Below are 25306 nucleotides of genomic sequence, written 5' to 3' on the forward strand. Positions count from 1 at the left end.
AATTACAATCTTGCATTGTAAATATAAAAATAATTAATGTATTGGTAAATAAACAGTTTTGTGCTATAAATGATGATAATCTAAAGAGGGAATAAAATAAATTAGCATTCAATCTAAATTTATTTAGAGAGAAAGTGTGAGAAGTGTCAGAACATAAAAAGTATTGTGGATTGTTTAAATAACAAAATGAATGAACAATTATCATATAACGTATGGAAATTTAAAATAAATTTCAAATAATAAAACACTAATCATAATGATTTAGAAATACCAAAAATAACTATAAAATATTCTTCATTAGATTCTGTTGTAATTTTAGATTAAAAATAGTCTGGTAAAAATAATATAATATTTCACAACTTAGCATTTCTATATCATCATTAATAGTATAATACATTGAATAGAATCGAAGAGCAAATTAATATATTATCACTTCTTTTTTATTATTATCATACTTAAATACAATCTTTATATGTGATTTTTTGTATAATTCTCATTGAATGTTAATAAAAAATCAATTTTAAATATTCCTATTTTTATTCTCTTGTCATTTCTTATAGAGGTTATAATAAAAATAAAACTCATAACTTGTAAAGACTACAAAAATTAACGATAGAATATAATATTCTTTTTTTAGAAAAGAACAAAACAAAATAAATTGGTAATAATAAATTTTAAGAAAATACCAAATGATAACATATTTTCTTTGAACATATAACATAGTTATATCATTCATTTATGAATGTAAAATGTCACATTTGAAACAGAGTATTTCTTTTTTAAACTAGAAAAATATGAATAAGAATAAATACTAATGGGAACAATTTTTTTTAAAATGAATTAAAATATAAAAATACTAAAACCAATCAAATAACTCAATGCTTTGAAATAAGTAAGTAATAGAAGAAAATAAAATATGTCTTTATCAAGAATGATACTCTCATTTATTTCAAAGGATTTCACTCTTCTTTTTTTTGTTAGAACAACGTTGAAGATTAAAACATAAAAAATTAAATTAATTACAACTTGGTAATGAAGATGGTGTTGATATTCTTATATCTTCTCCATATCGGTTTAATAATTTTTTAACAACTTCTCCAAAAGATTTATATCCTTTTTCTTCTTGAATAGCTTTAAGTTCTTTAAAGACTTGATGTGATACTCTGATTTTTGGATATCGTTGTTCTGGTTTGAGTTCTTTCAATTTTTGTGTTTCTCTTTTTCTTTCATTAAGTAGTTTTTCTTGTTCATCAATACAATTAAAGAATTGTTTAGTTATATGTTTATCATTTGTGTATGTTGGATGTACATAATATGTTGGATAGTCAACAAATGGATGGTGTGGTAATGAATGCATAATTGTTTTAGACTATTTCTCATAGTTTATTTTTTTGTTTAAATAAGGATTATCAAGTAAATTTCCAGCTACTAAATGTGGCAAATTATTTTTAAATTACTATTTGTTAAAAATAAAAGATAACCCAAAAATAACACATGACTTCTAAAACTTTGATTTGAACTTCCGAAAATGGTTAAAAGAGACAAAAAGAAATTTTCCCTCTGGTCCACTCTTTGTTATTCTATAATTCCAATACTTCCATTTTCATTTATTTTTTTATTTGGCTGTCTGTTCATATAAACAAAAATAGAATATATCTTAAATAACACTATACGTTCATTCTTTTTATATTTTTACTTTAAAATTAAATGAAATTACTCATTATGAAAGAAAAAAGTGAATAAAGAATTAGACTGGATTGTGTTATTATTAAAAATAGAATAAAAATTGATATAAAGAATAAAATATTAAAACCCATTATTTAAAAAATTTTTTGTTATTCAAAAGGATTAAATCTAATAGAAAAGTATAATATTAGAATATTTTGTTTCAATAAGAATTATCTAGTAAACTCAAAAAAATAGTAAAATTAGACATAAGAAGGTAGAACTTAAAAAAATAAATAATTTAAAGATGAACAAGAAAAAAGATGAAGAAAAAACTAAAAAAAGCAATTATTAATGGATAAGATTCCACATACCTTTAAAGATTGTACACAACCAGTAGAGAATAAAAAATGTGTGTATTGTAATAAAGAAATTAAAAAGAAACAAAAGGCTGTTTATTGTACAGTCTGCAATATTTATTTACATGAAAAGAAGTGCATTGATAAATTCCGTAAAGAACCAACTTCATGTAAGAGACCAATAAAAGTAGAAGTTGAAATGCCACCTGAAGAAGTTGTTCAACAAAAATTTGCGATTGTTGCTAAAGAAATGAAGATTGATAATCCTGAATTGATTACAATCCCGAACCAATGGAAGTTAGTTCAAGAATACGAAAAGAAACAAAAGAAAGATATTAGAATTCAATTAAATGCTCAAAAGACAGGTAATTGGAGAAATGCTATTACTGACCCTAAATATCTTGCTGATCTTCTTAAGACAAGAGATGATATGGATTTATTAAATGAGATGGTTGTTGTTTTTAGATCATCGTCAGTGTCATTTATTAAGACATTTGTTTCAGTTGGAGGTCTTGCCAATTTAATGGCAATTTATAAAAAGAAAATTGAAGCAGAAAATAGTAATACAGCAATTGATGAAGAAAGAAAATGTTGTGAAGTTCTTAGATATGTTTTTGCTGAAGAAGATGCAACGGTTGCTTTAATTGAGATAGATGGTGGTGTTGAGTTATTATTAAAAGGAATGAATTCTAAAAGAATCACACCAGATAATCAATTAGACATTTTGCTAGAAATTACATTAACATCATCTATGGTAGAACATCCAAGTCAAGAAGGATTATATCTTGGAGGAGATGTATGTGTAATGAATGCATTTTCCAACTTAGTTTCTGAAGGAGTTGATATGAAAAAGTTTCTTTCATTTTTCTCATTATTTAGTAAGAGCAAAAGTGAAAAATTTAAACACGCATCTTTAGTTTTAATTAATAATTTAATCGATCAACCTGAATTAGAACATCGTATGGATGTAAGAAATAGTTTCATTGAAATTGGACTTGTTAATGAATTAGAGAATATGAAAAATACTGAATGGATGAAAATAGATAAAATTAAAGATTCTATTAATGACTTCTTTGATAGTTGGGAAGAAGATAAAAAGGAAGTAGAGTCTCGTTTTGATGACCTTAAACAAGTTGTTGATTTTGAAAGTACTAAATCATTGAATAATTATGTTACTGAACAAATGGACAAATTTGAGTGCAATGATATTTTGACGAATGTTCATAAAGAAATATTATTCTTTGCTAAAGTAAAAGATGATAATTTGTTATTAATTAAGAAGATTGTAATTCTTACAGGTATTATAAGGCAAATATCTCTTCAAGTCACTAAGAACAATAACGAAAAATCTAATAAAAAAAAGATTGAGTCTGGAGACAATGAAGAAGAACGAATTAAAATTGATGAAGTCTTTGATAGAATGAAACTTGACTGGGAAAAAGTTACTGTGGACCAATCAATTCTTGAAGACCTTAACAAGAAGAAACAAGACTTAAAAAATTCTAAGGAACAGTTACAAATTACTTTAGAAAAAATCAAAACTATCGAAAAAGAAGTATCGTCAATAGACCAAGAAAACTCTGAGGTTAACAAAGAGTTAAATGACAAGAAAGAAAAGATTCAACAAATTGATACAGAAAGTAAAAAGATCAATGACGAAATAGAAGAGGTTAAAAAGAAAATAGAACAAACAAAAAAAGAGTTAGCCTCTAAACCTAAGGGTGTTTCTGTCTCTGGCACTTCTTCCTTAGCTCCACCACCTCCTCCTCCTGGAGCTACTTCAGTTCCTCCACCACCTCCTCCTCCTGGAGCAAGTTCAATTCCTCCACCACCTCCTCCTCCTGGAGCAAGTTCAGTTCCTCCACCACCTCCTCCTCCTGGAATGCCAGGAATGCCAGGAATGCCACCACCACCACCACCCCCTGGAATGCCCGGTATGCCTCCTCCACCACCTCCTCCTGGAATGCCAGGAATGCCTCCACCTCCTCCTGGAATGCCAGGAATGCCTCCACCTCCTCCTGGAATGCCAGGAATGCCAGGAATGCCTCCACCTCCTCCTGGAATGCCAGGAATGCCTCCACCTCCTCCTGGAATGCCCGGTATGCCTCCTCCACCTCCTGGTGGGTTTGGATTTAGACCAGCTGCACCAGTTATCAACGGATTAGTTGATACTCTCCCAAAACCAAAATCCAAAGTAAAGAATTTCATGTGGCAAAAGATGAATGATAAGAACTTAAGTGGAACATTATTTACTAAGTTAGACACATTAGATAAAACAAAGCAAAAATTAGACCTATCATTAATTGAAGCGGCATTCAAAGTTCCTGAAAAAGTTAAACCAGTAGCAGATGCAGCCCCAAAAGAAACTAAAAAACAAGGACCTATTTGTATTCTTGATGCCAAGAATAATCAAACCTTTACAATTTTGCTTAAAGGGTTTAAGAATAAAACACCAGAAGAGGTTTGTGCAGCCATTAATAGTGTAGATCAAACAGTGTTTGAAGAAACTTCAACAATAAAAACTATGTTAAAAGCTCTTGAAGATGCTAAAGAAGAAATTGGACAAGTTGAAGAACATATTAAAGAAAAAGGAACAGATAATTTAGGAAGTGCAGAGATGTTTGTCCATGCATTAAATGGAGTAAGTAACATCACCCTTAAATTAAATTCGTTCCAATCAAAAATGGAGCTTCCAGTTAAATTAGAAGAAGTTGGACCAAATATTAAACATGTTATAAAAGCTTCAAATCAATTACTTGATAGTAAGAAATTTATTCATTTGATGGAAGTTATTTTATTAATGGGTAATTTCCTTAATTCAGGAACAGCAAAAGGTAATGTTGCAGGATTTAAGTTTGAAACTCTTAACAAGACTCTTGATACAAAAACTGGTGATAATAAAAGAACACTTCTTCATATTATTCAGGAATATGCTGCTGAAAAGTTAAAAGAAGAAGTAGATGGATGGCAAAATGAAGTTACGGAAATTCCATTAGCAGCAAAAGTTCCTGGTGCTCAATTTGAAAGTGATATCAAATCATTAGAAAAAATGTATAATGACATTCAAACGGCTGTAGGAAAAATCCCTGAGGATGGTTCAAAATTCCATCCAATTATGAAAAAATTCCTTGAAGAAACACGAGGTAAACTAGATGCAGTTGCTAAGGACTTTGCTGAAATGAATGAAATATATAAAAAAGCAATTCAATATATGGCACTTGATATTGCTAAACCACCACCCCCTGAAGAATTCTTTACTACTTTATCTACTTTTATCTCCAATTGGAACCGTGTTACAGAAGAAAATAAAAAACTTCAGGCACAAAGAGAAAAAGAAGCTAAAAAGGCTGAAGCTGCTGCTGCTAAAAAGGCTGGTAAAAAGAAGACTTCATTAGCACCTATTCCAGGAGAAGAAGGGAATATGGTTAAAGGACGTAGACAAAACCCATTAGCAATGGAAGCAGCTGCTAATGTTGGTGGGTTAAAGAAAACTGGCTTTACTTTTAAGAAGAAAACAACAAAAGTTTTAAAGACAATGGATATTTAAAGGAAATAACTTACTTTTCGTTTTAATATTTTATTTAGTATTTTATTAAATATTAACCATAAAAATAATTAACAAAAGTTAATCAATTCCCAATCTTACATTTCTTTTCTTTTGTGAATGCTTTTTGGCTTTTGCTTCTTTTTGAAGCATTGCTTCAATTACTTTTTTTGGAACACCATCCCGCCGTAATTGTTTAATTCGTTTAGCTGAGGTTTTGTATTGATTTGTTTCTTTTCCTTGCTGGACTTGACGTGCACTTAGTACTTTTTTCCCATTAAATCGAGATCCAGTAGCAAGTACGCTTGTAATTTTACTTACTTTATTTTTAAAACGAGCAGCAGGAACTGAAGAGTTTGTGATTTTTATGAATGACTTCTTTGGTTTTGATTCATTTTTCTTTTTGTTCTCTTTTGTTTTGTTTAAAGGGTGTTTTCTTTCTTTGTTTCCTGTTCTTTTTCCCTTTCTTTTCTTGTTGTTGTCCTTTCCCATCCTCTCTTAATTACAATCTATTTTATTTCAAGGTTTTGTTGTTTTTAGTTTTTTTAATAGTTTTTAAATAATATTATTTTATGAAAAAATCACAAAATTTTTGCTGGGTTTGTTTTAGTTATAAAAGAATATTAAACACATTATACCAAATGTTTGATAATAACTTGTTTGCTGACCAGATTTTATTATATATTTTGGAGGTAAAAAAAATAACAAATGAAACAAATAAACCATGAATTTAATTCAAGTTGTGATTTTTTTATGTATAAGAAGTAAATTTTATATAGTCAAAACGATGTGTTAATATGTTTATAGATATCATAAGTATATTATTCATAATCAAACACAATAATAAAATAAATTAATTTTTGATTAAATTTATTAGACAATTATGAAAGAATTTATTTTGTCTTTCTTTTATTATAGAATTATTAATAATTGTATTAAGACAAACAACTTAATTTAATGTTGTTAACTGTGTTTTTAATAAAAAAATTTTGTACAAATAATACAAACATTGTTTTGCAAACAATATAAATTCTTCGATTTAACAATAATAAAAGTACATGTCTTCAAAAGAGGTTATGATAAAAGACAGACAATAGTGTTAAGTTACAAATATGAATTATTAAGAACAAGATTTAAACTAAACTCTTTTTGTTTTTTTATTCTTATAAATTCCTTTATGTTAGTTTTAGGCTAAAAAGATTGTATCTTGTCTTTTTTGATGACTTTTAATTGAAGTTTATTGGGAAAAACAGTATGACAAACTCTAATGATGTTATATGCATTATTGAAGAGATTATTCAATTTGTTGTTAAAGGTTTAGCTCAAAGGCACCAATTTCCTTTGTTACAAACACAACGTAATTGTAATGTAAGATGTCCAAGGTTGACAGTTAAGAAAAAAAAATATTTCAAATTTCTTGTTATTCTTTCTACAATTCATGAATTAATATTATCAAATAAACAATTCACAGTAAGGGAACTTTATTATACTCACAAAACAATCTTTAAAGATCAGACAGAATTAGAAAATTTAATTGGAGACGTCAAGTTACTATTTGGAGTTAATGATTTAAATGTGCTTCATTTAACCCATACCCCACGAGGAATATTATATGGTGAAGTTACACTTGTAACACCTATTTATGTAATGGACTTTACTAAGAAACTTCAACTACCAATTCTTTCGTCTCCATTTCAATTTATTATTCCTAGTCAAAGGTGTTTTCTTTTAATTGTAGAAAAAGAAGCATTTTTTGAGCGATTAATCCAGTCTCATTTAATTGATCAATTTCCTTGTATTATCTTGTGTAGTAGGGGATTTCCAGATAACTCAACATTTACTATTGCACATCACTTAACACAAAAACCAAATATCATTCCATGTTGTCTTGTTGATGGTGATGTTTATGGTATTGAAATTTTCTTGACTTTTTTATGTGGTGGTTGGAAAAAGAATAGACTTTCAGGAACATCTAAACCGAGTGATGATGGAATTTCATTATTAAGATGGAGTTTATTAAGACCATCAGATTATAAAGGAGTATCTCCATTGACTAATCGAGAAAAAATTATTGCAAGTCATATGTTAGAATCAGAAGTAGTTAAATATAATCAAGAAATTGAATTAGAAATTAAAACACTACTCAAAAACAATACTAAAATGGAATTAGATGAGTTAGCCAATACCAATGTATCATTTTTTGAAACAACTATTATTTCGAGTTGTCTCAGTCATTCAACACTTTTTAAAATTCCAACAGATGTTAAAAAAAATTAATTCAACATTTGTAAGACAATAATTCTGTCAACAGAAAAAGGGTTGTTTGGACCATTACGTCCATTTAAATCAGTATTATTAATTCCATCATACCTAAAAGATATATTGTAAAAAAATGAATTTTTTACATTAATGTCAGCAATAGAATAATAACCAAATCGCATCCCACCCCAAAATTCACCATTTCCTACTTCAAACAACTTATTAATATCTTTGTCATAAAAACGAATTCCACCTTGTTCTCCTACTTTGGCATTCCATTTTATTGGTTCAGAAAATCGATTATTTGAATTTAAAACAAAAATGAAATTTTTTTCATCATATATCCACGAATCCATTTTATCAACTGGTTTAGCAAAATAAGCACCAAAACTATTTCCCATTTCATCTATTGTAATAAAATATAAATTTGGTTTATTGAATGTAATTGAATAGAATTCTTTTGCTAGTTTTGAATCAGTGTTTGAATCATAGATTATTTCTCCTTTTGACATTGAACTCCATTCTACTAACCATTTTTTATAACTTTTCAATACCTCACTTTGTTCAATAGTAATAACCTCCTTTTTCTGAGGTTGTACTTTACTATTTGTTCCACCCATATATCAATTTTAGTTCTCTTTTTTTAATTTTTTTATTGAACTTTTCATTTCATAAATTTTAATAAATTATGTTTTTGCATGTTTTTTTATGAAAAAATTGATTTAAATCCTTTTGTTTTTATAGATTTTACTCATTATTGGAATTTCCTAATAATCAGATTCTCATTAATCTATTGATAACTCTTATTTTTAGAAAAAAGGGAAGTTGTAATTTATTTAGCCTAAATTAAGTAAATGAATTATTTTCATTGCCTAATTCCCTTAATTCATTTTTTTTTTGAGCTTAGTTCTTCAGTACTTATTTAAAAGTCAAAACAAAAGATAGTATACTTTTATTTTTAAAGAATTACATGAGTTTTAATATACTTTTTTTATCTCACTTCTGAGAATATTATAAACATAAAATTTAATAAATAAATGATTAAAAAGAAAGGATAAATAGTTAATTATACTTTATAACAAAGATACTTTTACTGTTATAAATGCTGTCAAAAATACATTGAAAAATATTATACTTAATAAACTAAGTGATACTTCTGTATTTTTTTTCTTCACACATAACATTTCTTCAATAATTTGTATTTATTCTAACAATACATTAAAAAGTAGATTTTTCTCAAATTTAAATCCAACAAAAGAATTAACAACAAGAATGGAACATCATAAATAAATTAAGATAACTCTTTCCTATTATAATAGATTTATTAAGATATCTTTTAATTATTAATAATAATATTAATTTTATAAAGTTGTATAAAAAAAAAGTCTGACAAATTAGATTATTTAAGCAAGGATTGAATAGACAATCATAATAGTAACAAAGCATATGAAATTGGTGTAATTTACTATACCTGAAGAAAATTCAAGATGGGCAACATTATACTCTACACAATAAATAATATTCACTGATGGTGCTGGACATAAACAACACAGTATAACACAAACTCTTGTTATATGTGTTGCAACATTTCCAGTAGAAAGATAAATAGAAAGCCCAACAATAAGTCCAACTGTAATTTTAAAAATAGCTACTTGAAGAACAACTTTGATATATTTTAATGGGATTTTCCATTCAAAGAAAAGACCTAAGATACTATAGGCAAGAAGAGTATTTCCTGAAGCTACAGTTGTAACAACTTTTCTAATTACAAAAGGAACAGGAATGTCACAAAGTCCAACAAGATAACCTAATGGATAGAAATACATTGGAACTGAAGTGAAAATAGATTTTAATATTGTAAAAATTAAATGCTTTTTATCTACAGTAGAAGTTAGTCTCTTTTCTTTTTTACTTTTTGTGTCAAGAATATTTCGTTCTTTTTCTGTTTGAATAACAACTTGTTGAGAATGACCAATATCTTGAATTTTATCTGGTGTAATTATTGAACCATTTTCTTGTAATTTTGGTGATTTTCCATTAATTGGTGGAGTAGTTGATGATTTCATTCCATAATTTGAAAGAGTATCAATACCAACCGAAATAGAAGGACTTGGTGTGTCTAAAACAATAGAGTGTTCTACTTCAGGAATTATTTGTTTTAATTCTTCATCTTTTAGTTCTATGTCAATGTCAACTTGTTCTTCGTCTTTAATAGATTTATTAGTATTTTGTAATACAGCATAGATTGGTCTAATAACACAATAACAACAAAAGTCGTTACTTAAATTAAATAAAATTGACATTGAAATAGCATGATCTCCATCTAAAATTTCAAGAATTGGAAATAAGAATAACCCAATATTACAACCTAAGCATCCTCCTAGTCTTTGTATCCAAGGTACTTCAGATTTAAAAATAAACCTAAAGATAATAAAACCTCCAATAGCTAAAACTATTTCATATATACATCCTGCCATAAAAACAACCCATGCATCAGAATCTAATGAATGTTGGTTAATAAGTGCTTTTAATACAATGCAAGGTAATGCCATATTAAATACAACTTTCATAAGTAATCCACTATTTTCCCTAATAACTCCACGATACCAAATAATTTTAATAATAAAAGCTATAGTCATAATAAAAATTAACATTCCAAATTGATCAGCAATTCCCATTCTTTGTTTAATCCATTCAAGATGGAGATTACAGGGTTTTGGGAACTATTACTAACAATCTAAACTAAAAACAACACTAAGCTTCACTTACTAATTGCAAATTGCTGACTCACTATCTCAACCCTTTAGATTCTATTTTTATTTTTACTTCCATTTCTTCTGTTTCCTCTTATTTTTGTTTGATTTATGTTTTTATTAATTAAAAAAAAAAAAACAAAATGAAAGTTTAAAAAACTCCAATCATTTAATGTAAAATGTTCTTTTAAAAAAGTGGGTCATATTTCCTTTGTAAGAAAATTGGTTTTGGTGGGTCATAGAGGATCTGCATTAATCCAGTTCCAAGACCTACTTGATTACCAACAATAATACTTTCAGAAACCCCTTTAATTTCATCCTTTCTAGAATGAACAGCAGCATCAAACAAATGATCATTTGTACGTTCAAATGAAGCAAAAGTAAATACAGAATCTTTCATTTTAGAAATACCATATCTTGTAATTCCTAATATAACTCCTTTAAATGTCATTAAATCAGACAATAATAACAAATGTCTTACATCAATAGATAAACCATATGCATCCATAACATTTTTAATTTCTGAAATAATAGTACTTCTAGCAGCTTCAATACCAAGTACTTTTTCTACAACAGCAATATGGTTAGATGTAGTTTCTTCTCCAATTACTCCCGGAGTACCCATTACTTTTAATAATTCACTTCCTTCAACTAATAATTCAAATGAACCTTTATTTTTATTAATAACAGCTCTACCAGTATTTTCAATTCCACAAACAATAACTTCTAATAATTGATTTCTTAATGAATTCAATGCAAATAACAATGAAGTACTTGATTTATCTACATAAACTCTTAACTTTTGTTTATTTCTTATAATAACTTGGTTATCTTTTAATTTTAACCCACGATAATTTAATAACACATCTTGAACTTTTTCAATAGTACATTCTAATTCTAATTGTTTAATTGTTTCAAAGTCTAATTTTACTGATATATATGCTTCAGCTGGTTTAAATACAATTTTAACTGATTTAGCAATTTCTTTTAATCGAGTAGCTTCAATCCTTCCTTTAACAATTCTTGCTGATGTTACATCTTGTGAATTAACTAATTTGGCAGTAACAATTGGTGTTTGAATTTTTTTACTTGCATTAATAATTTCTTTAATACGTGGTACACCAAGAGCAATATTCATTGACGCTACACCTGCAAAGTGGAATGTCTTTAACACCATTTGTGTTGATGGTTCACCCATAGATTGTCCAGCCAATGCACCAACAGGTGTGCCAGCTTCACAAACACTTCTGAGACCTTTTTCGTGACAAATAGAAATAAAATCTTTTAATGTTTGGATAGTAATTCCACATAATCCATGTTGAGCATTTTCTTGGTTATAATGATTATAAATCTCTGTCATTTCTTCTTTTTTCTCTTTTAAAAATGTTTCTATTTGTTGTTTCCATAATTCTGAAACAATTTTTGTTTGACTAATTATTGCATTATATTCTTTATCAAAACTTTCTGGTGTAATATATTCATCATCTGGTTTTTGGTTTTGTTGTAAATTAGATAAAACAGATTCCAAATTAATTGGATATTTATCACTTTCTACTTTTAATGGATCTAATCCATCATCTCCATACTTAAATTCAATAACTGTTAATGATGCACTTCTAACTGTTCCATCATAATGAACATGTAAATCTTCTAATGCTTTCATTAATCTTCTTTGCATATAACCAGTTTCTGCAGTCTTTACAGCAGAATCTACTAATCCTTCTCTACCACCCATAGTATGGAAGAAAAATTCTGTAGCATTTAATCCTGTAAAGAATGAATTTTTTACAAATCCTTTTGCCTGTGGGGTTCTTGAATGTAATGCAAAATGAGGTAAAGAACGTGAAATAAAACCATCGGAAACTCTTCCACCATTCACTGTTTGTTGTCCAACACATGCAATCATTTGAGAGATATTAATAACAGACCCTTTACTTCCAGACAATGCCATAACTAATGGAGAGTTATCAGATTTTAATTCTTCAATACATCTTTTACCAGCTCTTTCTCTGATTTGAGATAATTCATTATTTAGTAATGCCTCTAATGTTTGTTCTGGTGTTGAACCAGCTTGAACTTCTTGTTTACCACTTTTGTAATCTTCAATAAATTGATCACATTTTTTATATCCTTCACTTACTAATTCTTCTTTCATTTGAGTTAAATCTGCAGATGGTGTAACATCTGATATTCCAATAGAAAATCCATAATCTCCAAGAAACCTTGCACAAAATCTTGAGATATGTGCCATAATTTTAGCACTTTCTAATGTTCCATAGTCTCTTAAAATTAAATGGAATAATCCAGTTTTATTACCAGACCCAATAATTGATTTTTCTATTTGACCACTTAATAATTGACTATTCTTAAAACAAATCCATCCATCTTTAACACACATCCATTTTCCTTCTTTACTATACAATTTACTTGGTACATCTAATGAAATATTAACTCCTTCATGTTTATTTGGTTTTAATGCTAACCCATACAATTGTTTTCCAGTCCATAATTTTTTTGGTTTTAAATATGCTGGTGTTGGAAGATCAATTTCTGTTCCTGCATTATGGAACCAACATGCCCATTGCATCATATCTTCTTCTTCAATAACAAAATCTTTACTTGTAAGAAGATATGATGTAGTAAGAAAATCTTGTGTTTCTGCAATAATCATTTGACCAGTTCTTGGTGTTTGAAGATTCTTTGCTGAATGCATTAACATTAAACATTCAGCTCTTGCTTCTTCTGTTTGTGGCACATGTAAATTCATTTCATCTCCATCAAAATCTGCATTATATGGAGTACATACACATTCATTAAAACGTAAAGTTCTCCATGGAAGAATTTTTGCTCTATGACACATAATACTAATTCTATGCAATGAAGGTTGTCTGTTGAATAATACAATATCATTATCTTCTAAATGTCTTTCAACAATATCACCAATTTTTAAATCTTTAGCAAACTTTTCTCTCATTTCTAATTTAATACACATAGATCTTCTTAGTCCATCAGAACCACCAATAATACTATTACATCCTGGATAATTATTAGACCCATTAATGACTAATTGTCTTAATTTATCAATATTATGTTTAGTTACTCTTTCTGGATATGTTAATTTTACTGCCATTAATTTAGGAACTCCAATTTGTTCTATGTCCAAGTTAGGATCAGGGGAAATAACTGTTCTTCCAGAAAAGTCAACCCTTTTACCCAACAAATTTCCTCTAAATCTACCATGTTTTCCTTTTAATCTTTGACATATTGCTCTTAATGGTTTTCCTTTATCATCACAACCTGGTAATTCAGAGTTAATAAACATTGATACTGCAACTGTTAATTGATCCCATGAATCATAATATTGATATGGTGAAGCTCCTCTCTTAATCATTTCTTTAATTCTATCATTACATTCCATAATTTCTTTTAATTGTGTTGTTAAGTCATCTTCATTTGAAGCATTTCCACCATCCATAGCAACAGATGGTCTAATAGCAATAGGAGGAACAGGAACAGAAGTTAAAATCATATTCTCTGGTGGTGCATTATCTGGGTCAAAGTCCATTGTTTCTATATCTTCTCTTATAAGACTTCTGAATATTGAAAGAACTTTTCTTGGATCAAGGTCTTCTTGTGCATTATTAATAAATGCATTAATATCTTTATCAAGTTTAATTGATTCTTCAAATCCATCATAAAATTCATTCATTTCAGTAATAGTAGGATCTCTATGATATTTATCATGAACAAGTCTTAAATTACCATATTTTTTAATACTTCCATTAATAGCATTACAATGAGGACAACTATTATAATGTTTTCTACATTGTGCAATTAATGCTCTTACAAGATAAGTACGTGCAACAGTATCTGTTTTTTTATTTCTCATTCTTCTTAAATAGAAATCACGTTCTTCATTAGTTAAAAGAATTCTATTACAATTTTTACAAACACATTGTAATACTTGAATAATTGGTCTAAAGAATCCAATATGAAATACTGGTAATTCTAAATTAATTACAGCAAAATGTCCACTACATTCTTCTATCCTTTTACCACATGTTTCACAAACACTTAATGAATCACAAACACCTAGTCTTCTATCAAGAACACCATTAGGATTTGGTTTTCTTGTATTTGGTTGAAACAAAAAATGTTCAGTAACTTCAAATTCACTTTCTCGATTCATTTCTTCTTGACTAAACATAGTAAATTGAATATCACATACTTTACCAGGTCTTTCTGATGGACCAACAAATTCAATATTTTCTTTATCAATTTCAATCTTTCCAACACCCTTAAATTGACGTGTTTTTCCTTTACTCATATCAATACTGATTTCTTTCTTAGTTTTTTTTCCTTTTTATTTTATTTCTTCTTTTCTTTTGTTATGTTTCTTTCACTATTCATTAGAATATTACCTACTCTTTATTAAAAAACATTCTATTTAACCACAAATTTGAGTCTTAATCTTTTTTGTTTTTTTTTTATAATTTTGTTTTAGGGTTAAAATATATTAAAAGTATTATTTAATAATAAACTTTTAATATAATTAAAGTTTGATGTATCACTAAACTTAAAAATTTAAAATTATAAATATTAGATGTTATTCAAACAATCAACAATTACAAAATGGAGGTTTGAAGATCAGTTTTAGGACATAAAGGATGTTCAAATTTATAGCTATATACTGACATACTTTTTGTGAATTTTGGTTGAACACGTAAAGAATCAAAGAAAGGATGGTAAAGTAAATCCTAATAAAATGAACAAATATTTACTAAATAAAAGAAATAAATACAAACACCTAATCCCCAATAAGTACCTTTTATATTTTTTAAATATTTTTTAAAATCTGTTAATAATTTTTTATCTTCATTAAGAGTTTTTGATTGAATGTAATTAAATCCTTGTAATGATTCACAAAATTTTAGACGATCAACATATTCATCAAATAATTCTTGACCTTTTCCTATTATTTCTCCATCAACCTGTATTCTTGAAGAGCCAAAATCACATATTTTTACTACAGCAATTGAGGTTTTCCATGCACTATTATCAAATGGATTAAAATAATAATGATCTTTCTTTGCTTTGTTTATCATTATATTATTTGCATGTAAGTCATTATGCATGAAAGATAATTCTTTTTGTCCAATCATTAAAGCCCAAATAACTTGAAAAATTATTTCTTTAACTTCTTGCATTTCAAATAATTCTCGTTTTGATATTGATTTTCTTTTCGCAAATGTCATTTCCGCATATTCCATAATAAATGAAATTTTTTGTTCTGAATCTCCTTGACGTTCAGATTCATTTACAAATGATTTAAACCATTGGTACATATAAATAAAATTATTACAATATCGTTTTGTCATTAATTTTGCTAAAGCTTTAAATATTCTACATTCAGCATATGACGTTTCTTGAAAATCTCGAGGTTTTTTAATTATTTGAGTTTTCATTGCAACTTTTTCTGGTTTCGTAGAAACAGATAATTTTTGGTTATATGTTCTTACAGTATTAATTGGGCTTAATGGTTGACTTCTTTTTCGTTGTACTCCATTTTGTCGTTCCATTGCTACAATACTTTGTCGTGATAATGGAACATCAAACCCTTCTGATTCAATTTTACTTTTCTCAAATAAATAAACAGTATTTGATGGTCTTGAACGTTGTCGTTGTGGTGGTGCTTGAATTACTGAAAGTGACTGACGAAGTGGTGGTTGAAGAGAAGGTCTAAGAGATACACGAGGAATGTCAAACTCTTTTTTAACTTCAGCAACAAAAACAGTTCCAAATTTTCCATGTGCTATTTCATTTCCAATACTAATTTCATCATTTTGTATGTATGAAGTTTCTGGTATGTCAAAGAGTTGTGAAACGGTTCTTCGTGAAGTTGACATATAACTATTAAAATGAAAAATTTATTTTTTTTTTTCAGGGTTTTCATTTTTATTATTCTTATTTTAAAAGAATAAGAAAAACGGTCGTTGTGGGGGTCGAACCCACGGCCTTCTCCTCCGGAGGGAGATGCGCTTCCACTGCGCTAAACGACCTTTTATTTAATTGTATGAAATAAATGATCAACAGAAAAATATTAATAAAACAATAATCATTAATAACAAAAATATTTTATTTCTCATTCATTATAAAAATAGAATTAGTATTATTTGTATTATTAATAAATATCATTCTTATGAAAAGAAATAACATTTATTATTAGTTAAATAACAAGAGAACTTGAATTAAGAATGAGGTGAATAAAAATTGAGATTGAACTGATATTCACGACACAAACAAAAGAAATTAGAAAAAAAAAATTGTTAATATAGTAAAGTATAGAAAAAAATAATAAAGAATGATTAATGTTATGAGGAAAAAAGAATGAAAAAGAATCTACTTTTCGTGAAGGAAGGGGAACATAGTACAAAAGTTTCTCATTGGAATGTCTTTTCATATCAAAATAAAAATAAGAAACTATAAAAAGGAAAGAAAAAAAAATCTCGAAAGTGTTGAAAAGAAACGTAATGGTCAATACTACATTATTAATTCAAAAATATCAAGAATTACTTAATTCAAATAATGCTACTACTGCTGACTTAGAAAGATACCATGATTTATTAATTAATAGTTATTGTTATGGAAATAAGAGTGAGGCATTTAAGGCTTTATTAAATCACAACATTCCAACAGAATTAGAAATTGTTTTTGCTGATGCTTATAATATTACAAAAGAAGTAGTTAAATTTAGAAGTTTTCTTCAACCTGGAATAAACTCAGTTAATTTACTTGAAAGTCTTACTGAAGATGATTTACCATTTATTATAACTAACCTTCCGGATGATATACAAATGAATTTATTATTAGGAATTGTAGAAAATAAATACCGACATGAGAGATTTGCTGAAGCTGTTTTAAATTTTTGTTCACCTAATTGTATTGAAAGAATTAATAAATATCGATCTACTATTGATAATATACCATTATTATCAAAAATCTATAAAAAAGTAAGTTTTCTTGGTCAAGCATCAAATCAATCAGAATTTAAAACACTTAGAAAAACACTTAGAGGAAAGAAAAATATTACTATTGTTGTAGAAAATCAAAATGGTTTTAGTCTTGGTTGTTACATTAATAATCTTCCAACTTTAATTAAAAAGACTATGAAAAGTAATTGTTCTGTTTTAAGTCTAAAAGGAACTTGTGGTAAAATTGAAGAAAATACAATAAAACAAACAGGTATTATTACTTTAAATAATGGTAAATTGGAATTAAAAAATTGTTTTAAAATTGAGCCTAAAGAAGACCATTTAACTTTTACTTATAATGGACATTTCGAAGACTCCTTCAATGATGTTTCAACATTTGGATATTCTCAATTTGGTTTTGGTTTAGAAGGGGCAGAAGTGCCATGTATAGTAAAATGTTATTCAACATATTAATTTAAATTTTGTTTTTATTAAAAAATTTGTGTTAATTTCCTTGAAAAAATAAAAATTTGAACTTAAAAAGAAAAAGTGTTTTTAAATTAATGCAGTCAGAAATAAATGATTTGATACAAATAATTAATACTCCAGTAACATATTCGTCTTTATCAACAACTTCACCATTATGTGGAGTTACAAATGACTGTACTATTTTTTATACATATGAAAATAATGAATTAATAGCATATAATATTTGTTCTAATATTGATCAAAGTGTATGGAAGAAAAGGAACTTTTGTTTAAGTCAAGTTCTTCAAGTTGTTCCATGTGGTGTTTTTATACTTGCTGTACAGTCTAAACCCCCTTCATTATATTGTGGTTCTGAATTGTATGTATTTAATTTAGAGTTAAATATTACTTATGGTCATGCTCTTAGAATTCAACCAGAAGTTATGTCAAATGCTTTTATGGATGAAGATGGTTTTATTAACATTATTATTGCTGATTATCCTTGTTATCTGAATCTTATACAAATTGATATGAGTGATAGTAGAAAATTACCGAAAATTACTACTCTAACATGTAAAGACTTTTGTTCATTTGAAGATAAATCTGGATGTTGTGAATATTATTTTAAAGCTAAATATTCAGATAGTTGTTTTCCTCCTTTTGATAAAGAATTAAATATTAAATCTAGTCATATTAAGTCAATTCATTTTGAGGCAAATAACTTTATTACTGTTGCATTCGATAATGGTTTTATAACTAGACTATTCTTTGATAAAGAGAAAAATGAATGTGAAATGGTGTTGAGTGGATTTTTATGCGAAGACTATATTTGTTCTCAAATTGTAGAGTCTTTAAATGGTTTTATGTTAGTGTTTCAAGGTTATTCTAATCAATCTGTGATTTATTTCTTTAAGTCCAATAAACCAAAAGAATATTCAATAATTAAAACAATAAAAATGAATCAAAAAACTGTAAATGCTTTAGTGCTTCGTTCTATCCATGATGTTGAGAAATTATATGCTGTTCAATTTATTCAAAGTAGAATGGCACAACCAAATAAAAAAGAAGAAGTTTCAATGGAATATTCAGTTACTACTATTGTTTACGATTTTAATGGAGAGGTAATGAAAGAAATAGCACCAGTTTCTTACTCTCATTCAGGAGAACATATTCAATTTCAAACGAATTTTATTTGGTATCCAGAACGATTTAGTTCATATGGATTATTTCCTAATACTGAGAATTTAATACCATCATATTCAGTATGTACTTTAATTCATGATTTTAGTAATGTTACTACTTCAATTAATGAAATTTGTATAACATCAGAAAAATTTGAAGTTTGTAGAAGAGAAATACAAATGTTACCAAAATTAATAATTAGAAAAGAAGAATTTTTAAGAGCAGAAGACATATCGTATCATAATATTTATTGTTCTCAGTTTAATTTAAAAAAATTTAATTTATTAAGAACACAAGAAGGAATTGAACAAGTAATGAATATAATTTACAAATTCGACTTTTTTGATTTTGTATTAACTGAATTAAGAGATTCATTTAATAATAAAGCTGTTGATGAACATTGTATTAAATATTTAACTCAAAGTGTTATTAATGCATATCTTTCAAGTTCAAAAACAGTTTTATGTCTTTTATCAGAATTAATAAAACAAAACAAACAAGCATTATTAGCAGGAATGGAAAAAATTCATAGAACATATTCACAAATAGTAACATATCTTGAACTTGTTCATAGTGAAGAATATTTAAACAATATTAAAATTAAACTGAGAAGTATTGATATGTTTAAACCATTTATTGCTCAAAATAATATTCAATTTGAAGAGCCATTAAATTTTATGCCAACAATAGTTAATATTATTAATAGAAAAGTGTTTAATGGAATGAAATTTAAAAATGACTTATTTTCTGCATTTATATATTCATTTGAACATGATATTTCTATTGGAATATTATTTTATCTTTATACTATTTGTTGTGGAGAATCAAATTATATGAGTATTAAAGAAATTAAAAGAGCATTTAATTTATCGTTGTCTGATGGAGATAGAATCTTTTATGATGATATGAGATCTTCTGATGATGAATTAAAAATGGTGTTATTTAAAGGAAGTAAACGTTTTGATTCTTTAAAATTAATTTTTGATAAATTTTATTCAATTGATTCATCTCAGAATACCGTTCTTATTATTTCAACACCTATAATGAAAAATTTATTATTAAGACAATGTATAGAAGATGTTGCTGAAGGTTTTGCTGAATATTGTCATAACCAATTAATAGAACTTACAGTCATTAATGAGAAAAATGGATTTTCAAGAAGTGTATTAAGAAACAGACCAAGTGAACTTATTCAAAAAGAAAAAGATGATGATGATACAATTGATAGAATGAAAAATTTTTTTGCTATTGGAATGCATCAATTAATGAATACTGAAAATGGAATTAAGGCAATAATTACTTGTGGAACTTATCTTAAAAAATTTAAAGATACTTTTTCTGTTGTTAAACAATATTTAGATAAAATAAGATACACCCAAGACGATATTAAAAAATTAGACTATATGATTCCTGAATATATGCAAACATATATTCAATTAGACAATGCTCCAACTGATAAAATAATATTATCAAATGAATTGATTAATTATATTTTTGATGAGTCATATCATTTACAACGCATTGTTGAATGTTATGATGCTATTAAAAATACTCTTTGGAAAGAATGTTTAATTTATCATACTATGTTATCAAGAAATCCTCAACGTGTGTTGACATTATTTTCTATTCTTATACACGATAAAAATGAAAATGGTATTAAGAACGTTGTATTATTGTATTTGTATTGTTCTATTGATCTCTTTAAAGACGATGAAGAGTCTTTTGTCATAATACAAAATGAATTTAAGAAATATGGACGTCTCTTTAACAAAGAGATAACTCTTCTTTTGAAAACTAAACAAGACACATTTTCTTCTCTTAAAGCTGAATATCAACATTTATGGAATCAAAAAATTGAACATTTCATCGGAAGATAAATGTGAAACAATTATTTAATTTTATTTAAATATTTGATCATTTTTTTTTCTTTGTTTAAAAAATCATTTTTGTTTTTTTTTTCTTTCAGTTTAACAATATTCTTTTATTTTAACAGAAATAACAATACATGAATTATATTCTAACAAGATTAAAAGTCTCAACTGAAGTGAATTTAATAAACAATAAAATATTCTTTAAAATATTACTCAACAATAAAGAAGGATTTTTATATGAAATAAATAGAAATAAATAGCATGTAAATAATGAAGCAATAATATATTTTATATAACTATTTAATGTCATAAAACACAAAATAAATTATAAAATATTTATGAAGGAAGTAGTATTAAAAACATACAGCTTTCAAAAAAGGTAATAAAGGAGTATTTTGTTCAAATAAAATAAGTAGTTTAATACAACAAACAATACAAAAACAATAATTACAAGAATCAGTAAAGTGATAGGTTATATTTGTTTTTAGATATTTTATTAAACTTGAACAATCATTAACAAACTTTAATAAAAAGCAATTAATTAAGTATTAATAGAACTAGCTTCTATTCTTCCTGGCTTAGGGGAGACTAATCCCGTCCCTTCGTCTTCTTCTTCTAGTAGCTCTACGGAGTATGTTTGGTTGTGATTGAAACAGTATTCCATGACATCCATCATGTTTTTAATCACAAGGTTTTTTACTTCTTTCTCGATGTCAATTTCAATTTTTAATTCTTTAATTAATTTATTACTTTCTTTATTTACTAATCCATTGATTGAAATTACTACTGGAATTATTTTGACATCTTTTAATTTCTCTATTTTCATTAGCCTATTCTTTAATTCCTTATACTTATTTCTTTTCTTCCAATAGGCTCCATTAATATTGTGATCAGCCACAATAGTCATATCAAATAATAGACTGGTTTTGTTCTTTTTATCTATTACATATATATGATATTTTATGATATTGTCATTCACTTTTAGGCATTATTTATTTGTTCCATATCATAGTGATGTCTTTATATTGGAACACTGTTTCATATGGAGGTTTTTTATATTGAATATTTCCAGTGTATTTTCTTATTAATCCCTCCCATATTATAATGCCAATATGGTCATGTTTTTCCATTTGTGATTTTTTATGACCAATGCAAGATAGTAGAATGTGTTCTATTGTGGCTATCTTATCTTTACATAGTGGGCAGTATTTCAATCTTTCATTTTTCATTATTTTTGCTTTTCTATACCCACAAAATATTGCTCCATCTTGCATTTTAGTTAATTGGAGAAATGCATTCTTTTTTATATTGATGGACTTCCATGCATTTATTGTAGTAGTTTTATCTAAAAATTTTGACTCGAACCATCTTCTGAAGTGTCCACTAATTTGATGACACTTCCATTTTTTGATGTATTTGCCAATAATTTTTTTATTTCTACTACTACTTCTTTTTCTTTTTTCTTTTCTATCCCTTCATTTATTATTTCTTCTATTTTTGTTTCTGGGATTTTATGACCTAGGGCTTTTTTAATTCTATTCCACATTCCCTTCTTACTGTACCATCTATCTAATATGTTATTTCCAATTTCACTTTCTCTGGTACAGTAGTACATCACTGTTCTTACTAATTCAATAACATATTCGTCCCTTATATTTATTAATCCTTCACCCATTTCTTCTAGAGGGACATACAACCGATCTTTGGAGTTTCACCATTGTATTTTGCCTTTCTTATTTATTTTCTTATCTCTAAATCAATTTTATCTAGGTCAGTTATTTTCCAATTTACAACTGATGCTGAATATCTGAAGATAGGGATTACTTCCGTGTTTATTCTAGTAATATATCTTCTATTACTACTTTCATCAGTGTTTATTTCTTCCATCTTCTTCATCATTTTTTCTTTGATGGTTTTACAATTGAAGGTGTCATCAATTTCGTCGGACTGCCATATTCCTAAGTATTTATACAAGTCCTCACCTTCAATGACTGGGATGTTTTGCATTCCATTTGGTATTTCTTTAATGTTTTTTAATACCAATCCTGACTTTTTCTCATTCATTTCCATCCCTATTCCACTTATTATTTCTTTAATTTCATTGTGGATTATTCCCATTTCTTCACTACTTTCCGTCATTATTCTCAAATCATCCATATATAATGTGTGATTTGCTTTTGGGAATTTCTCTTCGATGATTTGTGAAATTACATTCATCTGAATGATGAAGAGTAGAGGGGATAAGGAATCACCTTGTAAAATTCCTCTATTTAATTTAATACATCATATATATTCATTAAATTTATAGCCGATGAATATCTTCCATCTAGTCATCATACTTTCAATTATGTCAATGATGACACCCTCTACATTAAAATATTTTAATGATTCAATTACCCATTCGTGGTTGACTGTGTCATATGCTTTCTTGATGTCATAATATGACTCCACATATTTTGGGTATTTCTCTTCTTTCTGCTGCTTCATCATATAACTATTAATTATTCCTTCTTTAGCAGCTAAAGATTGCAACTTACATCCCAGTTGATTTTTACTAATTTTAAATGATTCACAATTCATGTTAAGTCTTCTGTGTATCTTTTCTTTTAATATGGAGGTAAATACTTTCATAATTACATTTGTACAACTGATAGGACGATAATTAATGACGTCGTTCATATCACTTTGTGGATTAATAAAGTTCTTCCACTTACCATGTCTAATGGGATGTTTTCAGGGAAGTTTAACCATTCATTAAAGATACTAAGAATGGCTTCTCTTGATGATGACATCCTTTTCCAATAATACCCATATATAGTGTCTATTCCTGGTGCTTTCCAGTTACTTATTTTCATTATACTTGAATTTAATTCATTTAATGTTATAATGACACTATCATAATTGATATATCTTTCATTCCACGAGGTGATTTGTTTTATTTTCCAATTCTCTTTATTTAATATCACATGTGTTTCATATAACGATTTCCAATATTCTAAAGTAATATCGTTATTTGGGTATATTTCATTTTTTGGGTCTTTCTTCCTTATTCTAATTTTCTTGTTAGAATCAAACATTATTTTATTTGTATTGATTCTGACCCTTTCTTCCTTATTAAATTTAATTCTTTCTTTTATCATTGTCATCATATATTTTAGGTACTTTATTCTTTCTAGTGCTTTAACTTTTATTCCTTCTTCATCATGTTCATTTAATTTCATGATGCACTTTATTCTGTACCATTTCCTTCCCTTGACCAAATCTTCTAGTCTATTTATTTTCTTTAGGATTTCTTTAATTTCATCAAATTTGTCTCCTATTATTTTATTTTGGAGATAGAGGTGCATAACCATTGAAATCCTCTTCATATCATCTTGCAGATCCTGCATTCTGCTTCCTGACCATACCCATCTATTATTAATTTCCATTATTAATCGGTCAGCTTCTTTTCTTTTCCAGTAGTAATTAATGTTTGAACATTTTTCTATTTTCATTTCTTTTATTTTATTGATGAGAGTGTTAAGGTATTCTTCATCAATTTCAGTAGAGTTATTCTTTAATATGTTTTTTATTATTGAATTACATTCTACTCTTCCTTCTATTATATCATTTACTTTCACTTTAATGTACCGTTTAGTACTTTCTTTTATTTTATGTGACATTTTAATATATTTAATATATTCATTTTCATTATTGACATTGATGTTTATTGCTTTAATTATACTTTCAATTTGTTCCCATCTTAATTTCTTATATAATTTCTTATTTAACCAATTAATTGCAAAACAATACAACACTTCAATTAAATTTCTATTTCTTTGTTCTGTTGTATTTCTTGTCTGATTATCATCTCTTGTTTTTTGACAATCAGTGCTTTGCTTTCCTCTTCGATTTCCACTACTGTCTTTTTCATAGGAGTAGTTTCGTTCATCTCCATTGTTCCTGATGATGCTTTCATCAATACTGGTTGTGTATTTATCACAAGTGTCATCGTTTTCTTCTTCTCTAATTCCTTCTGTGAGATAAAATTTTCAATATCATCTTGTTGTTTTGATATTATTTGTTTTTGTGTCTCATTTTCTTTTTGTGTGTTGTCTAATTCTTCTCTTGTTATTTCTGCAATTTCTTGGTTTTTAATTGCAATTTCTTGATATTCAGAGATTTGTTTTTCTTTATCTCTTATTTCTTTCTTTAATTCTTTAGTATTTTCCTCTATCATTTCAATTTTCTTCTC

The 25306-nt window shown here is 27.1% G+C and overlaps 10 protein-coding genes and 1 non-coding gene across 11 annotated transcripts, besides 1 other annotated feature; 4 read left to right on the forward strand and 7 right to left on the reverse strand.

Annotated features, from left to right (window-relative positions):
• Positions 1-1015: 1015 nt before the first annotated feature.
• Positions 1016-1357, reverse strand: EHI_125290 (uncharacterized protein; the record flags this gene model as incomplete). Its single annotated transcript, XM_646373.1, has 1 exon — positions 1016-1357. The coding sequence occupies one exon, from the start codon at positions 1355-1357 to the stop codon at positions 1016-1018; it is 342 nt and encodes a 113-aa protein (XP_651465.1).
• A 662-nt stretch (positions 1358-2019) lies between these two features.
• On the forward strand, positions 2020-5571 carry EHI_125300 (diaphanous protein, putative; the record flags this gene model as incomplete). Its single annotated transcript, XM_648660.2, has 1 exon — positions 2020-5571. The coding sequence occupies one exon, from the start codon at positions 2020-2022 to the stop codon at positions 5569-5571; it is 3552 nt and encodes a 1183-aa protein (XP_653752.2).
• Positions 5572-5649: 78 nt separating this feature from the next.
• Positions 5650-6060, reverse strand: EHI_125310 (uncharacterized protein; the record flags this gene model as incomplete). The annotated part of the gene is made up of 1 exon (XM_648659.1): positions 5650-6060. The coding sequence occupies one exon, from the start codon at positions 6058-6060 to the stop codon at positions 5650-5652; it is 411 nt and encodes a 136-aa protein (XP_653751.1).
• Positions 6061-6822: 762 nt separating this feature from the next.
• EHI_125320 (topoisomerase, putative) lies at positions 6823-7845 on the forward strand (the record flags this gene model as incomplete). Its single annotated transcript, XM_648658.1, has 1 exon — positions 6823-7845. One exon carries the CDS (start codon positions 6823-6825, stop codon positions 7843-7845), a length of 1023 nt encoding a protein of 340 aa, XP_653750.1.
• A 64-nt stretch (positions 7846-7909) lies between these two features.
• EHI_125330 (uncharacterized protein) lies at positions 7910-8447 on the reverse strand (the record flags this gene model as incomplete). The annotated part of the gene is made up of 2 exons (XM_001913851.1): positions 7910-7938; positions 8000-8447. 2 exons carry the CDS (start codon positions 8445-8447, stop codon positions 7910-7912), a joined length of 477 nt encoding a protein of 158 aa, XP_001913886.1.
• A 783-nt stretch (positions 8448-9230) lies between these two features.
• EHI_125340 (uncharacterized protein) lies at positions 9231-10505 on the reverse strand (the record flags this gene model as incomplete). Its single annotated transcript, XM_648657.1, has 1 exon — positions 9231-10505. One exon carries the CDS (start codon positions 10503-10505, stop codon positions 9231-9233), a length of 1275 nt encoding a protein of 424 aa, XP_653749.1.
• Positions 10506-10767: 262 nt separating this feature from the next.
• Positions 10768-14907, reverse strand: EHI_125350 (DNA-directed RNA polymerase III largest subunit, putative; the record flags this gene model as incomplete). Its single annotated transcript, XM_648656.1, has 1 exon — positions 10768-14907. One exon carries the CDS (start codon positions 14905-14907, stop codon positions 10768-10770), a length of 4140 nt encoding a protein of 1379 aa, XP_653748.1.
• A 298-nt stretch (positions 14908-15205) lies between these two features.
• Positions 15206-16486, reverse strand: EHI_125360 (protein kinase domain containing protein; the record flags this gene model as incomplete). The annotated part of the gene is made up of 2 exons (XM_648655.1): positions 15206-15337; positions 15386-16486. The coding sequence occupies 2 exons, from the start codon at positions 16484-16486 to the stop codon at positions 15206-15208; spliced, it is 1233 nt and encodes a 410-aa protein (XP_653747.1).
• Positions 16487-16567: 81 nt separating this feature from the next.
• On the reverse strand, positions 16568-16639 carry EHI_125370. Its single transcript has one exon. It is a non-coding gene; the product is annotated as a tRNA-Arg (tRNA).
• A 471-nt stretch (positions 16640-17110) lies between these two features.
• On the forward strand, positions 17111-18025 carry EHI_125380 (uncharacterized protein; the record flags this gene model as incomplete). Its single annotated transcript, XM_648654.1, has 1 exon — positions 17111-18025. One exon carries the CDS (start codon positions 17111-17113, stop codon positions 18023-18025), a length of 915 nt encoding a protein of 304 aa, XP_653746.1.
• Positions 18026-18114: 89 nt separating this feature from the next.
• On the forward strand, positions 18115-21078 carry EHI_125390 (uncharacterized protein; the record flags this gene model as incomplete). The annotated part of the gene is made up of 1 exon (XM_648653.1): positions 18115-21078. One exon carries the CDS (start codon positions 18115-18117, stop codon positions 21076-21078), a length of 2964 nt encoding a protein of 987 aa, XP_653745.1.
• Positions 21079-21599: 521 nt separating this feature from the next.
• Positions 21600-25306: part of a repeat region that runs on past the window's edge.

This window comes from Entamoeba histolytica, genomic scaffold (genome assembly GCF_000208925.1).
Source record: "Entamoeba histolytica HM-1:IMSS scf_1104750518213 genomic scaffold, whole genome shotgun sequence".
NCBI lineage: Eukaryota > Evosea > Mastigamoebida > Endamoebidae > Entamoeba > Entamoeba histolytica.